Raw genomic sequence first — 15,915 nt, forward strand, 5'->3', positions numbered from 1 at the left:
GGATCCTAACATCCTCACAAGTATTGAATTTCTTCCTAACGTCTCATCTAAATCCACTCTTTCAGTTTCAAGCCAATCTGCCTTGGCCTACCTCAACATGTCTCAACATGTCCTTGCAAAAAAAAAAAAAAAAAAAAAGTCCCTCTCCCACTTTCTTGTTGGCCCTCTTTAGGTACCAGAAGGCTGCTCTAAGGTCTCTCCTGAGCCTTCACTTCTGAACAACCCCAACTCTCAGCCAGTCTTCAGATGAGAGGTATTCCAGCTCTCTGATCATTTTTCTGTCTCTCCTCTGGACTCACTCTAAAAAGTCCACATGCTTTTTATGTTGGGGACCCAGAGCTGAGTGCAGTACTCTAGGTGGGGGTTCCACAAGGGCAGACTAGAGTGGGAGAATCACCTCCTTCGACCTGCTGGCCACACTGCTTTTGATGCAGCTCAGGATATGGTTGAGTTATGTTGCGCTCTTTCCACTTGACTTCAGGTCAGCTCTTCTTTTATCTATTGTTTGCTACCTTTTCCTGAGTGAGGGCATACATTCACAGACAGGGAAGCTTTGTAAGTAGAGCAGGTGACTGACTCCAGGACTGGAAGTTGCACACCCAATAAAGCTTCTTCTTACAGCACCTGAGGAAGGGATTCACAGCTGCCAGTATGCCAAGCAGGACATCTTAGAACAGACACTTTTGGAAAATAGTCTAATCATTACCTGAGTCACCCCTGAAACAAGAAGATCTCCATCCCCATGTTCCTGCCTTGCCCTGCACAGGATGGAAGGCAAACCTGGATGAGAAGTGGAACTGATTCACTAAGATTATAAAAGCAAACCAGAGAACAAACGTGACAAGAATGCTGTTCTGGCACTAAAAGAGTTTTAGCCCAACTCTCAAGACTTCTTATGTATTTTTCACTAAGGACTCATTGATTAAGTGCATAAAGAACATTATACTGTGAGTTAAAATTATCTAACTTTGCTTTTGTGCTAAATACTTCTTGGGGTTCCTAAATCAATTCATCTTATCTCCTCACCCTAGTGCCATGATTTAGCAGCATGCAAGCTATTATGCTTTACTTAAGAAGTGGTTCTTATTCCACAGTCTTCCAGAAACTCTTTCTTAGCATACCCTATTCTAACAAAAGAGTACTGGCCCTTCAGTAAAGTATTGGTTACTGCTGACTATAGATACTTTCCTCAGACTACAGATACTTTGAGAAGAGATAATATTTTCATTTTTTCTGTTCTGTATTCATTTTATTTCTGCATTTCATCAACAACATTCTAGAAGAGCTTCTGTTGTGGTTATCTTCTTTGCTTTCTTTTTCCCTCTCAACTCTTTTGTCACTTTCTCACTTCCATCTGTTTTGAAAAGCTATGTTCGTGCTTACTAAAATCTTTCAAATTTTGCATTTTCAATTGGAAGTGAAAAAAGGGCAATAACAAACACGACTTTAAAACGGAAGAAAAATAAGCCTGGGAACCACTTCTAATCTCTTATCTTGTGTTCCTGTAGCATACACACACATCCACACACAAGTGTGTGCATGAAGGCTACTTTTGTCTCTCTGATTCTTAAGTCTGTTGAAATTAACAGAGAGGTTCATCTTAGCACCGATGAACAGATTTGTTAAGGGTAAAATTAGATCTCAAATTCACCTGTAATTATATTCCAAAATGTTTCACTACACGTGATCTTTTGAGCACAGATGCTCACACCAATTACTGATAACAATCCATGAGAGTTAGTACACAGACCTAACTAGATACACCAAGGACAGCAGGCTCTAATTTCATCAATAGAAAACCAAGGAAAATCTGGTAGTCATTCCCATTTTTGCCCTGAGCAGTAAATCAGCACTATTCTTCAATACTGATTTAATTTGGAATTAAGAGTTTTCCTTAATATGATGGCTACAGTCTATCTCACAAACCTAATTTTTAACCTTAAAATGTGACATAATATGAAACTGCTGACACAAATAATTGACTGCTTTATTATATATAGAATACTTGAAGATATTTTTAAAATGCCTCATAAATCCACATTAAGTCTACTTTATTGATTACAGAACAGTTCATTTTATTTTCATAGTCATAGTCCATGATCTATACACTTAAGAAAAAACACTTTTTTCAGTTTTAACTGTCATTGAAATATCCTTCATTTCAAAGATATCAAGAAATTATCACTATTCACTTTCAATACAAAGCCTCTTACATTTCAGCTGTCATTTTCAAAAAATCATACTGAAAATAGTGTTTCTAAGCAGAGTTCAGTTGCAGTGTAATAAGTAATAATTTCATCAATTAGCAGTATTCAGCATCCACTGAGAGTTCTCTCACTATTATTTTATTCATAGAGTCCTTTGTGGAAGTAGCATACTAAAAAGATCCATTTATCCTTCAAGGTTTTTCATAAATGTGTCATACATCTTAGAAAACAATTGGTTATTATTCTCGCTCAATCTAAATAACTATAATAACTTCCAGGTGTAAAACCTCTCTTTATACTTCCAATCTTCTTTACTCCCATTATGGGTCTACATTTTTAATAACTTATTCTAACACTTCTACCTACTTTCACAAATGAATTCTGGAATTTTGCATGGATGCTAGACATGCCTGGGACTAAGGGTAGTCAGCTTATTGTTAAGAGCAGAATAGAGCTGGGTTTCACAGAATGCCCGTCACAATCAGTGAAAACCAAAGCATTTTATAATGAGCAGATCCTAGTATAGATGCTAACAGTGCAACGGCTGGACAGGAAAATGCTGTGATTATTAAACTCAGCAATAGCTTGCTTTCAGTGCATATTTTATTACTCTTTCCCCGTAGATCCCTCCACATATTTATTAGCACTTTTTTCCTGTCTCAGAAGCTCATCCTGCCTTCTGTCCTTTCATCACAAGAGTGCAAAGGGCTCCCTTCAGAGCACAATATTCTCATTCCTTAATTGACTGGCAGAGATGCAGTTGGGCAGCACAAGGACCCCTCTCAAGGCTGGGCAGACAGCCCTGCACAGAGTGCACAGCACAACAAAACATCCCTGTCTTAGGAGACATGCATCTCCTACACAGCAGCCTGCTTCATTCTTTCCACATTGGCCAAATATTTTGTTCACTGAGAAAAACACAGTCAGGATAGTTCATTCCAAAGGACATTGCAATTTAAATAAGGCCTTGCAGAACACAGTTAACAAAATCACACGAAAAAACCACAGCAAATGTGCAGCAATATATTAAGAAATAAACTAGGTACCACAACAACCTCTCTGCAAATGGCACGGAGTCCAACCTCCATGATAAATATAAACCTAATGACATTGAGTGTGTGACTAATACTTGAAGGAAGAGTGTCCTTAGGAAGAACACATTAACTAACATCAAACTTTCAGTTAATCCACCTTCTACAGTCTCAAAATGATGTGCACAGGTACCTCTTAAAAAAAAAGTCACACCAACAAGACACATAAATCAGACAGGTTGGCTGCCTGGACACTTTGCTCCTTAATTACATATATAATTGTTTTTGAACCTGAAATTAAAATGTCAGAACACACCATGATTGCCTTTAACTGATGACTAGCATCCCATCTAAATGGAAATATTTAGATTCATCACCTAGATACCTTTTTAATTTGCTTTCAAATAGAGTCACAGGCAAGCATGTCTGCCTTCTCCCATTTGCACTGTTGATGTCAAGTTGAACTGGAAAGGCCAACCATTTCAATGAACTAAAATAAACGTAATTTTAAGGTCAAGTCACTTGTAACACTTCAGGCAGCAAATGTCATACTGAAAATAAAATTGAACCTTGGCTTGAGCAGAGATGAAAGGTTTGGCATTTCAAGGACTTCATTGTGTTTATCACTTTAAATCTACAAATTAAATACCAACATCACCTATATTAATATTTATCAAACTAAGAATGCTTTCTGAAACAATACTGGAAGCATTATTAAAAACAAAATACTTTTCTAGATGGGTTTACTCTTAATTTAAATAGTGAAGTCTCTTTGAGACCTAAAACCACTTAAAATTCCACATTGGCTTGGGGAGGCATCTATGACCATGGTAAGAACCGAGATGATTCAGAAAAAGGTCTAAGTATTGACAGAGTAAAGAAGTGAAACTACCAAACTAAGACCACAGCATAAGAGAACAACGATGTTGGAAAAGTAGATTATTTGATTTGTGATTTATGATTTGGATAATATTAAGAAAAAACTTCTTTACATATCTTAATATAAACACTCCTCAAACTTACATGCATTGTCATTTCCTCCTCACTGTGTCTTCTAATTTTTGTTGTTACTGTTGTTTTTTCCTACTACTACTTGAATCTTATGTTCTTTGCCATATGCAATAGCAAAAAAATATTGGGGTATTTATTATAGTTGTAAGAGTCTATGAACAGAAAAAAAGCAAGTAAAAGTTTAAACTATATACCCAGTCTGAATCACCTTTTATTTTGTAAAGGAATACACCTGGCCAACTGAAAGACAAAATGTTCTTATTTCTAAAAAGCATTATTATGAAGAGAAAACCAGAGAATTAAGTTCAATTCTCCCACTTACTTCTTTAGCTGCTTTCTCCCCCAGTTACGGTTTGACCTGGATATACTTGACTTTTTTTAAAATTTATATTTTGAGTTATGGCATTGCATATTGCATTATGGAACTGCATAAAGACCAAGAGGACAAAATGCTCCCCAAGATCTGTGTAGCCAATCTTTCTTGGCACGTTTACAAACTGATCCTCTGCACATGTAGAGATGCCAGAGATTTATGCTGTGCTGATTTGCAAGAATTCTGCCCTTAGTATAAAAATGACAGCAAATGAAAATGAAAAGACTTCGAAAAACATGCCCACACAAACACCACCCTCTGTGCTTCTGATAAGGCATTTATGGCCAAAGGTTCCTAATCCCAAATGTTTGATTTCTTTGCCAAATCACATACTTGCCGAAGTCTCTTATAAAGGCACAAATCCTGCTCTTCTCAAAGGCGACAGCACAGGGCAGGGAGCAGAGTGTGTAACACTGTACTGATGAAATAAAAAAAGGAATAGAAATCATATGCTAATAAGAGGAGGGAGGTTGCCAGGCAACCAGGGAGGGAGAGAAAGCAGTTTTTGATTTGAACTCAGTGCTGTCAAAGGGTTAGCATAGCCAGAACAAACAGGACATATTCAATCCAGCTTGTCTGCAGCCACCAGGAATTTCAGCTTTTCTCAATATTTTAACTAGAAGTGTGTTCCCAACCCTGTGCCACCTACTTTTGTGTTCCCTGGGTCATTTTACTGACACTGGAAAAATGGTATAGGATAGGATAGGATGGACAGTAGAATTTTTCAAAGTGTTAATTTGAGAAGCAGCAGCTTGTGTCTTTGGGTAGCACAAACTACACCATGCATGTACACTGGCCACAGGATGGAGAGCACTAAGCAATCTTTGGTCCAAGCAAATCCCTGTCCATCAGACACAGCCACACCCCTCTGGGCTGCACTGAAAACTGGGCAAGTCCTGCCCTGCTGCTACAACTGCACCCCTTCAAATGCATCTCAAATGCTGCACTCTTGTCACAGCTGATCGGCAAAATCCTGCCTCATAGGTAGCAGCTTCCTATATCAGCATGCAGTTAGACGTTCTTAAAAGATGTGACACTAAGCAAAGAAAAGAGTAAAATTCCATTTCAGTCTACAACATGAAATCATTACGAAATTCACTTCTGTAACTAGAAGAAAATGAATTTCAGTTCCTTCTTGTGTTCAGAGTTGCTAACTGCAGTGACTACTCGTAAGTCTCAGCCATAAGAAGGGTGGGAATAGCAGTTCTTAAGTGAAAGACCTTACAGAAAGAGTGACATTCTAAGGATGGGAGTTTAGTTCATAAGTAACATTAAAACTCAAAGGTTGAACAAAAATTAAAAGCACAAGTAGATTATTTTTTCACAACATAATTATTTTGGAGGGCTTGACTGCTACAATCTGGCAGACTATCAGCAGCAGAGGCAAGACCATACATAATTTGTTGAGCATCAACAGGATTTGCATATAAAACATGAAGAGATAAAATGTTTCCTACAGAAGACTTTCCTTCATACTTGCCAGATCAAAATTTAACCTGATGAGTAAATCATTGTTCAATTCTTCAAGACAGACATGATAATTGTGGTCTATAATCTTCCATGAGGTCTAAGCAATCATGCTATAATTGCTGTTCCACTCACCTAAGAGTTTATTACAATAAAACCACTAAAACAATGGAAAGGCTTGAGAAATTCATTAAGCAAAAACAGTTAAAAAGGAAGTTTTGTTTTCTCACTGACTGCTTGTCAAATGACCCTAGGAAGACACAGCCATCAATCTGGAACAGCCATCTGATCATCACAACAAGCCATAATTCAGTAGCATAAAAACATTCTACATATTAAAGCTTCATTATGGAACTTCAAAAAACTAACAGGTATCTACAACAGAAAGAGACACTACTAACTGGGACTTTTAAAAATAAAAGTTTAGCCTACATCAAAGACAGCTAGCTTCAGTTATTTATTCACATAACCTTTGCCTAACAACTTTGTGAGCCATGCTGATTTGCAGTTCCCTGCTATCTTGCTGGAGGTTTCCTGTTTTTACAGTATTCTTTATTTTCTTTTCTTAATTTTTTTGCCCTGCTTCCCACTGTGAGCACACCAAGCCTAGCTCTCAGACATACCTTTCTACCTGCAGTTTTTCCACTGTTCTTGTCCATTTGCATTGGGAGAAAATAAATCTGACAAGTGAAACTTGCCTACCTTGCTGTCCTAGCCCATGCTTGTTAACAGCTACTAAGGGTATCCCAGGCAATGAAGAACTCCACTGCTATCAAACCTGCTACTTAAAACACCATTTACAGGCTGTACAATAATGCTTTCTCAAGGCTTAGGAGCACTTCCCAAGTGACCCTTCCATGCAGCAGGAAGCATGGCACAAGGGACTTTGCCCCTGGCTGACTCTGGAACCAGCTCCCACCCTTGAGTGCAGGTGTGCTCCTGTACCATCAGTGAGCTGCTCAAAGAGCCCATAACCTCATCCCATATTCATGAGGGCCTTCAGACAGCAGTGTAGAACTTGCTGCTGAAAGAACTCGGAATCAACAAACACGCTGCCTGCTGAGCATTGAAGAACTCCTGGAGCCTCTTGTGTTCTCACTAAGATCAGCATCCAATGGGCACAGTCTGGCCCTTAAGAAACGTTCCTCTGAACCCTGAAGTAACACTAAAGAAATACATGGATGAATTATATACCTTTTTAAATAAAATTACGTGTTTTAAGAGCCATTTTTACTTTTCGAAGCTAAATGAAGAGAAAGCATAACACAGTTATAGTGACAATGTTCATTGCATTATAAGTTAAAGTGACACAAATTTACCCTGATAATTCTCAGACAATTTCTCAATTGCAATTTCAGAGCACGGCTCTAGCCCTTCACACCTTTCACTTTATTCTCACAAGTCAAGCATCAGTGGGGGGTGGAAACAGCTGTGACAGCATTCTAGGTACTCAGCTGCTGGTCTAGCAGGGAATTACCCACTCATAAACACCCAATTCCCCTTTAAACATACACAACACACGACCCAGAAGGAAGGACAGATCTGTGAAGTGCCAGCACACTGCCTACCTGTCGTAAGAACATAACACTGTTTCATACTAAGTTGGAGGGGGGGTCGCTGGCTTTAATTGTCCGTGAATGTTTCAGGTTTGTGACAAGTGTGGCAAAGCCTCTCCGCTCCGCTGCGAAGAAGCCCTCAGGAAGGAAGGGTGGGAGACCCACACTTCCCCCACATGCAGTCTGGGTGGCAGCGAGCTGGAAAGTATCCACTTCCCAAACATCACCGAGTGAAAAGACGAGAGACTGCAGAGAAACACTGGAGTGCAGTCAGGAAAACACAGCACGCAGAGAACAATGCTAAACAATGTCATTCAAGATTCTATTCGACACTTAACCATTTTGCAATTCATTAATTTCTGAGTACTTGATTTGACAACTTTAATTCTTCAAAGGATCCTGGAGATTGCAATAGATGTAATTATATATGGTTTACACACAATGATAGTCGGGAATCAGGTGAAACAAAGGAGAAGGCAAAAGAATGGAAGACTTTCTTTCCCAGAGTATCATTGGGAAGTTTACATGAAGTCTGTAAACATTCTCTGGAGATTAAACGTACATTTAACGGTTTCACATCACAAGTTAACAAGGAAATGCTGCCCTCATAGTGTAGATTTCAAAAATTCTTGTAAAGATTTAGAGAGATAAAAAACAAAAATCCAAGGCAAGTCCTTATACCATAAATCCAAGGTAGGTACTTTCACATGTAGCTATTTTTTAATAAGATTTCTTTGCCTTTCCTTAGAGCATCAGTGTCCAAGGAATATTAGCAGTACACTTTGATTGTTGACTTTATTCAAAAAAGGCAGTGTTTGGACTTTGTGGAGCTGGCAGTAGTTGGGGGAGAGAGTTGTTGTTTTGTTTTGGTATTTTAGGTGTTATTTTTGTTTTCGTGTTAAAAAAATAAAATTGAGGAAAGCACCTAGTCTTCCACAATTTGGAAAGCAGATTTTAGGAGAATAACTATCTATGTAATTTATTCATCTTCTTTAGTTAGGTCCAGAGGCTGAAGCTGCTGGCTAAGCCAAGCAAGGGGGACAAGATTCCTCAGGGACAGTTTCCTGGAATTTTTCTTTTGCCAAATAACTTGGAGAACCACTAGTGTACTTCCAGCACAGATTCTTGGCTCTTCTTTAACCAATGACATGTCTTTTTATCCAGTCTTAACTATTTAAATACATTGTAAAGTAGCACCAGGACTTCAGAGATCATTTTTAATACTTTATTACATGAACTCAAATTTGAGATACTAACCATTGAGATGAATTTCACTAAACCAAGGGTTCAGTTTTTATACTGTAGCCAAGAAAGTGACCAAAACATTCAGGTTGTGCTGCCAGTACTCATGTTGATAGACTTCTCCACTCAACAAACAAATTATTGAGAATATTTATCTACAATGACAGGATTAGTTAATAGGTACTGGACCTAAATCAAAGACAAAGATAAAAAACATTTTTTGAAAATGCAGTACTTCCTCCCCCCAAAAAAATAAAGTTCTATGCAGGGGAAAAAAACCAAACCAACTAACCAACAAAAACCACACAGGGCTGCAATGCTGCAATTAGATTATCAGTAATTATCGATATATTCATCTGGGAGACAAATCACACAACGACTAAATTTATTCGAACAGATGGGGGAAGGACAGTTCATTTGTTAGAAGTACACTTGGTTAGAAGGAGACTGTGTTGATTTCCTTGCTAGTTTAAATGACTGCTGAAAACAAGAATACAGGAAGATACTGACCAAAGTTTCTACCTGAAACCTCAGAATAAAACAAACACTAGCCTTTTCAAAATCCATCAACTCATCATCCTAAATCATGTAGTACTGCATACTATTACCAACACAGGATCCTACCATAACATTGTTCTTTGACTCTGAGTCATAAGTATCTAAAAATACAAAACAATGCAATACAAGAAATATTTTGCATTAAAAATTTAAGGAAAGTACTCAAAAACCTGAACAACTAAAATCAAACCTCTGTCATACAAAAATGAACTTTAACACTTGGAGAAAAATCAAAGATTGGCTGCTCTGAAAACACTGAGCTGGTAAAAGACAGACAGTGCTGATTTCATACCACAGTGCCTCCCTAATTGCCAAGAAGACTTCTGTGATAGTTCATTCTTCCCATCTATTCCATGTTTCAGTTTTATCAGAGTATCTGTAAGACCATTTCTGGACATCAGTCATGGCTTGAACAGCAGCTCAGGTAGGAAATGGACTGGACGCAAAAACTCAATACAAGAACTAATGGTAAAATTCAGTCACAACTGACCTACAGATGTGTTCAAGTTTTTGCTGTGCATATTTGTGTACTATGTCAGGGCCTCAATGAGTTTCAATAGCCCAACCTAAGCTTAATATTTTACAATTCAAGGTATAGCACAAGAAAAAAGTTGTGTCAGGCTAGAATGAGACTATCAACCACAAGTTATTTATCACTGCTTTTGTTTTACTAGACTCTTCATAAAGAGCTGAAGTTCACAGCCAAATGTGAGGTTCTGTGAAAGGAGGGAAAACGCAACCTTGAAGTCCAACCTTGCAACCTGACTAACACCTGCAGGAGCTCAGCACCTGAGCCACTGCCCAGCCCTGCCCAAACCCACCTCAGCCCTGCCTGCCCAAGGCCGGCTCCGGACCCTGCTTCCAGCACCTGCACGACCTGCAGCAAGGAATGTCATGCAAAAACCTTAAGTGCCACAGGTGAGAAAGCCACTTGCAGCAAGGGTACTATTCCTGCCCTCCTGCTCAGCCTTCCACGCAATTGTTTTGGTCGGAGGGGACCGGGTGCAGCCCGAGAGCGCCCCTGGCCCGTGAGGGGACAGCGCTGGGCCGGTCCCGCACGGCCCCGCCGGCCCGGGACGATGAGGCCGCGCACCTTGAGACCGCCCAGGGCTCCTCAGGTCACGGCCCCCGAGCAGTCCTGCCAAAGCCGGGAGCCCGACCTGGCCGGGAAGAAGGGGCTCGGTCACATCCCGCCCTGCAGTTGGCCAGGGAGTGACAGGAGGAGGCGAGGAGAGGGGAGGCGCCGGGCGCCACCCCCTCACGCCCCTCGGCCGGGCGCCGGCCGCGCTCACCGCGGCGAGGAGGGGCAGGGGCACGGCTGGAGCGGAGCGCCCGGTGCTGCCCCGGCAGCCGCTGCCGGCAAGGGCTGGAGCCGCCCGGGCGGCGGGACAGTTCCAGGGGCCGGTGCCGGGGCTGCCCGCGGCCGGTCGGCACGGCTCGGCAGGGCTCGGCACGGGGCGGCGGGACGAGGCGCCGGGCACCGCCGGCGGGCAGCGGCGAGGCACTTCCGAACGCCGCCAAACTTTACCGGGCGCCGGCGCCGCCAGGCACAGCCCCCTCCCCGCTAGCGACGGCCGCACGTCCCGGCAGGGCGAGTGGGTACCTCAATGTCCACCGGGTCCCGGCTCAGCACACGAGCCATGGTGTCCGCACCGCCTTCCCCCGGCTCCCCGCAGTCCCGGAGTGGAAGGGAGCGGAGAGCGGGAAGAGGCGGAGCCGGCAGCCCGGGCAGCAACGCCCAGGTGGGCGGGCGCCCCCCGCGCCGGGCCGGGGCCGCCCCGCCGGGCAGGGCAGGGCCGCTCCAGGGCCGGGGTGGGTGCCCCGCGGGACGGCGGCGCTCCCGGGGCCTGCGGCGGGCGGCAGCGGCCACGGAGCGGCGGGGAGGCGGCTGGGTAGCGCTGCTCGGGGGCTCCCCACACCGCCACTGACTGCACCCTCCGCACGGCCCCTGTGCCTCGCCCCCCGTGTGCCCCGTCCCTCTCATTTCCTGGTGGTGGACGGGGAACTGAGCGGGGAGGGTCAAACGTCACCCAGGCTGTGTTTATCCACTCATGGCAATGCCACGGGAGCAGCCAGCCCTGCTGCCCCTGGGGTCACTCTGCTGCCCTGCAGGGAGGGCGAGCCCTTGCCGGGGCCGCACCTTCCCGGCAGTGGCGGCACGTGCTGTCCCCGCACCTTCACCCTTGTCCCCGCAGGCACACACAGCCTCCCCTCCCACCGGGGAGACTCCCCCTAGGGAGCCAGCCAGCAGGGGGGAGTGCTGCGCGAAGGTCAGGGCACTGCCTACCACACGTGGCAATTGTTTAACGCTAGAAACACAATACGGTATCAGGGAAACAAACATTCCCACTGCAACGGGCCTCAAACGAAAGCAGGTATGCTCCATTTCTGGAAGCAACAACAACACCCAAACCAACCGAAGAAACCGACCAGCCAACCAAACCCTGTAACATCTGTTTCTACAGAGCAGTTTCATTTGGCCACGTCTATGATTCCTCAAAATAAGATCACTTTTATCCCCATTTCACAAGGATAGAGGAGTTTAAAGCTAATCTTTGATTTATTTTTTTTTTCCGATGTGCATGTCAGGCAACTTGTTGAGTTCTTCCTCCTCTCCTTAAAACACACCCCAGATCTGCTCTTCATTCTCTTTACAGCACTCATTTTATCCAGTTAGCTTTATTCTCCCCTCTTTAGTATAGCATTATAAATAAATAAACAAATAAATAAATGGGTTTCCCACTCCTATTTACTTTACAAAAAGCCTGGAAAACTCTAAGTATCTTCTGGACACTGGCAGCCCTTTGGGTGCAGTAGAGAATAGGTTTGCCTTTTCCTTTCACATCTCCAGAGATAATGCCTCTCACAAAATAGCATGGAAATTTTTCTTTACCTTGTAATTATTTTATTTCTTTCCATCTCTCTAAATGAACACTTCAGAGATGCCCCGTGGAGAGGTTTTTTTTTTTTTTCCCCTTCTAAGATGTGAAGAAAAAAGGTTGTGGTCTTTTGTGTCTCAAGTGAGAGCTATATTTTGTCAAGTCTCTGCTTCAGCACTATTGCAAAACAATTCTTACTGATTACAATCACCCATGTAAAGCAGCTGAAGTGTTGGCAGGAAAATCAGAAGCAGGATCTCCTTCATTGCTAGTACTTATCTCTAACAAATCCAAGAGTCTTTGGTTCATTTCACTAATACTGACATTGCTGAACAGCTCAGTGGTCTGATGCTAGCTGGGGAGTTTTCTAGTTGTGTTTGCTCCTGACCTACAGCACTATTTACTGTGCAAGTACATTAGGTGCTGGTCATTTTCGCAAGGAATATTTCCATGTACATGAAATAATAAACTGCTTTATGACCAACCACTTAGAGTTTGCCTCCATTTGGTCTAAAGGAGCATTTTCATAGAAGAGACTAGCAGCAGGCACTGCACTCTCCATTATACACATCTTCTGTCTTGTTGCAAGTTGGAAATTCTTGGTTACCCCCATGTAATCTAGCAACTCAAATGAACCTGACACCTGTAGGATTTTTGATCAGTGAAACAAATAAACAGTGACACTATTTAGATTTCATGGAAGTAGAATTTTTTCCTGCAAATGAAGCAAAACTTACTCTGTCAATGCATACAAGTCAGAGAATGGGATTCTGAGACCTAACCATACAGTGCTTTAACTCACAACTCCTCTTATTTCTGTTCCCATGTTTCTTAGAATCAACTTACTGTCTTTAAAGCATGGCGAGTATCAGCCAGTCTGTACTAGCCTGCTGCTGTGTGCCAGCTTTTCCCAGCAGTTTGGGAGAGCTGGCCTTCTGTGGATCACCCATCTGAACCCCAGGTTCTCAGCTGTGGCAAATAGTGCTTTTGTCACCACTGAGCATGTCTATAGCTGAACTTTGTTTCAGGAAAGAAACGGACAAAAAGAGGGGAACATGCAAAGCCTGCATCAGAATACAAGTATTTAATCTTTTCTAAAGTAGAAGTTGTAAGAAATTTTAAGAAGAGGGGTTACACAGCCCAGATATACTTTGGGCTTTTTTTATTAAGTGCTAAGCCTCTGATTTTAATTTTTTTTTCTCTTGCCAGCAGCAGAAACAGAGCAGGGATACGAAAGACTTAACTTTCACTTCTGACATGAAATGCTGTTGAGGCTTGGTTGAGTTATAGGCTTTTGAAAAATTGCCATTAACCTTTTGTTCCTGGTGCTCTTCAGGTAAAATTTGCTCACATGCCAAAGAAATAATTGCACGTGAACTTTCTCAGAAAAGCTCCAGGCACTCACTGCTACCAGAGCAGCTACAGCCTTGTGCTGGGAATGGTTGCCTCGCTGGGAGGGCAAAGGAGGGCAGGGCAGCAGTCGGTGAGAAAAGCCATGTCCTTCAATTTCAAACGGTTCCAGGAACACAACCTGCAATCTAAAACAAAGGATTCCTCCTCCAGCCATTGCAGTAGTTAATCGCCAAGTTTAAAGGGTAAACTGTAAACTCTGAAAGTTCAGCATTCAAATTCTGGCAGTGATGTATTAGGGAGCCTAGAGGTCTCCATGTACTGATACATGGTACAAGCAGCTCCCCACTTTTTCATCAAAACTGCCCCTGATTCATATCAGTTCAAGTACTAGAGAGAAAGACATTCCAGACTTTAATTTGCTGTGTAGTTGTACCTTGAACTCAGTGGGCACTCTTCAATCCCATGCTATTTTTATTCCAGGATCAAGTTCCTCACTCATTGCATATGATAAAGTGATGGTTACAGTCTCACAGCTAGCATATCCCAAAATCTGAATGCCTGATTTAGCTATCCAGATTGCTCATTACACTTAAGCAAGTTCACCTGTCAAATTCATGGGATTTGGGAAAGCCTGAAGTTGCTCTTTTACCTTCTTACTACTTAGGACAGTGCAAAGATTTGTATTTGAATTATTTGCTGCTTCTGCCCTCTTAGTTTGGCTCGACCAAACTCAAAGTAAAGGTGATATAGCCAGTAAATGCCACAAAACATACAAGCTGTTTCTGAAATCTCACAACAGCTTCTCAGATTTTTTTATTTTTTTCCTTTACCCTAGGAGTCATAGTAGCAGAGGTAGTAACTTTTACAGGACACTGTTAAAGCTGAAAGTAGTGCTGCTGATTCCAGTGCCAGGTTCATCAGCATGAGAAAATTTGTGTTGCACGTCTTCAGTGTACTTGTGTCAAGGAGGAAACAAGTGTATACACATGAAAAGGCTGAAGTATGAAAGGGAGAGGTTTTACTGGACTGTTTCTGAAAGGTACATAAGTGAAGAGCCACAGAGTAACTATGTCACTATTTGTCTTCAACCATCCTAATCCAATACGAATTGTCTTGAATTCAAGACTTAATTTAGGGAAGCTTGCTCTGACTACCTCTCCCAAATAGTAGCACTGATGTTGCAGTATGTAATTACAACTTTGTGCATTTCTTCACCAATTTAGGGAAAATGCTCAACTTAAAACATTCACAGTAGTAAAGACGTGCACTGCCTTTCTAATCTATTTGTTCGCAAGTGGATTTACTCTTCAGTGCTCAGTGCTCCTCAGAGAGGGCAGCTACACAGGATCAGCCAGGGTATGGCACAGTGCAGGAGTACCAATGCTCTTTAGGTGTGAGATACACATAATTATAAATGCTGTTAGGAGAAAGCTCTGACCATTAGTCAGACATAGCCTTTGGGCATGGAACTGTAAAGCATAAATAAATAACAAAATGGCCACCATGTGGGCCCAAATGCATTTAAAACTACAAATGAGCTGTTCTTTAGTGAGTCCACTAATTTATTCCAGCCATCTGTATCAGTGTAAACAAAAGCTTGTCTCCTAAAGTGCTTAATAATTTTTAAGATGTAGCAAGAACCACAAGTTTCAACATGATCATCCTGAGGGGGAAAAAATTAAGAAAATCAAACCCACATATTTTCACACCACAAACATCTTATGATAACCCCTATCTTGCAATTCCAAGAAATACTAAAAAGTAAAACTTGTTCCTGGCATGACATATTTTTTCCTATTTAAATTCCACCAAATGTTTCATTAGGATATTTTAGGGGATGGAAAAATCTGGCCATTTTTCCCTGCTCCAGTCTCCAGTGATGACATCTGTAGACAAATTCTATATTTATTACTAAGCCTGAGAATTGCTAAATTGATGTACTGAGTTTGTATTGCTCTGAGAATCTTCTCTGTATGTGCCCCAATTTATTTTCAGGGTCTTCTCATATTGCTGGACCTTAGCTAAGTGAATAATTGAGAAATCTGGGTGTTTATAAGCTAAAAAGTGTACACATTTAGCATGATTGGATACAAGCAATTACAAAGCTCAGATTAAGATGGGATTTTGGACCACTAAGCATGAGGCAGAGAAAGCTGTAAGTACTTTATAGGAAGAGTATGTTGGACTTAATTTTAGAGATTCTGAACAACCACTCAGTTGCATCCAACAAAATGATCA

General features: G+C 41.9%; 1 protein-coding gene across 4 annotated transcripts in view; it reads right to left on the reverse strand.

Annotated features, from left to right (window-relative positions):
- Positions 1-11,173, reverse strand: part of DPYD (dihydropyrimidine dehydrogenase) — a 333,817-nt gene extending 322,644 nt beyond the window's left edge. For 2 of the 4 annotated variants that reach the window (XM_083867303.1, XM_083867306.1), the window contains exon 1: positions 11,049-11,173. In XM_083867303.1, coding sequence (XP_083723429.1) covers positions 11,049-11,087 — 39 coding nt within the window. In that variant the 5' untranslated portion in view covers positions 11,088-11,173. Of the gene's footprint in view, positions 1-6,791; positions 6,911-11,048 lie in introns of those variants that run through there. The other 2 variants (XM_083867305.1, XM_083867304.1) reach the window with 2 other exon arrangements.
- Positions 11,174-15,915: the final 4,742 nt, after the last annotated feature.

Source organism: Zosterops lateralis (genome assembly GCF_965231275.1).
Source record: "Zosterops lateralis genome assembly, chromosome: 9".
Classification (NCBI taxonomy): Eukaryota; Metazoa; Chordata; class Aves; order Passeriformes; family Zosteropidae; genus Zosterops; species Zosterops lateralis.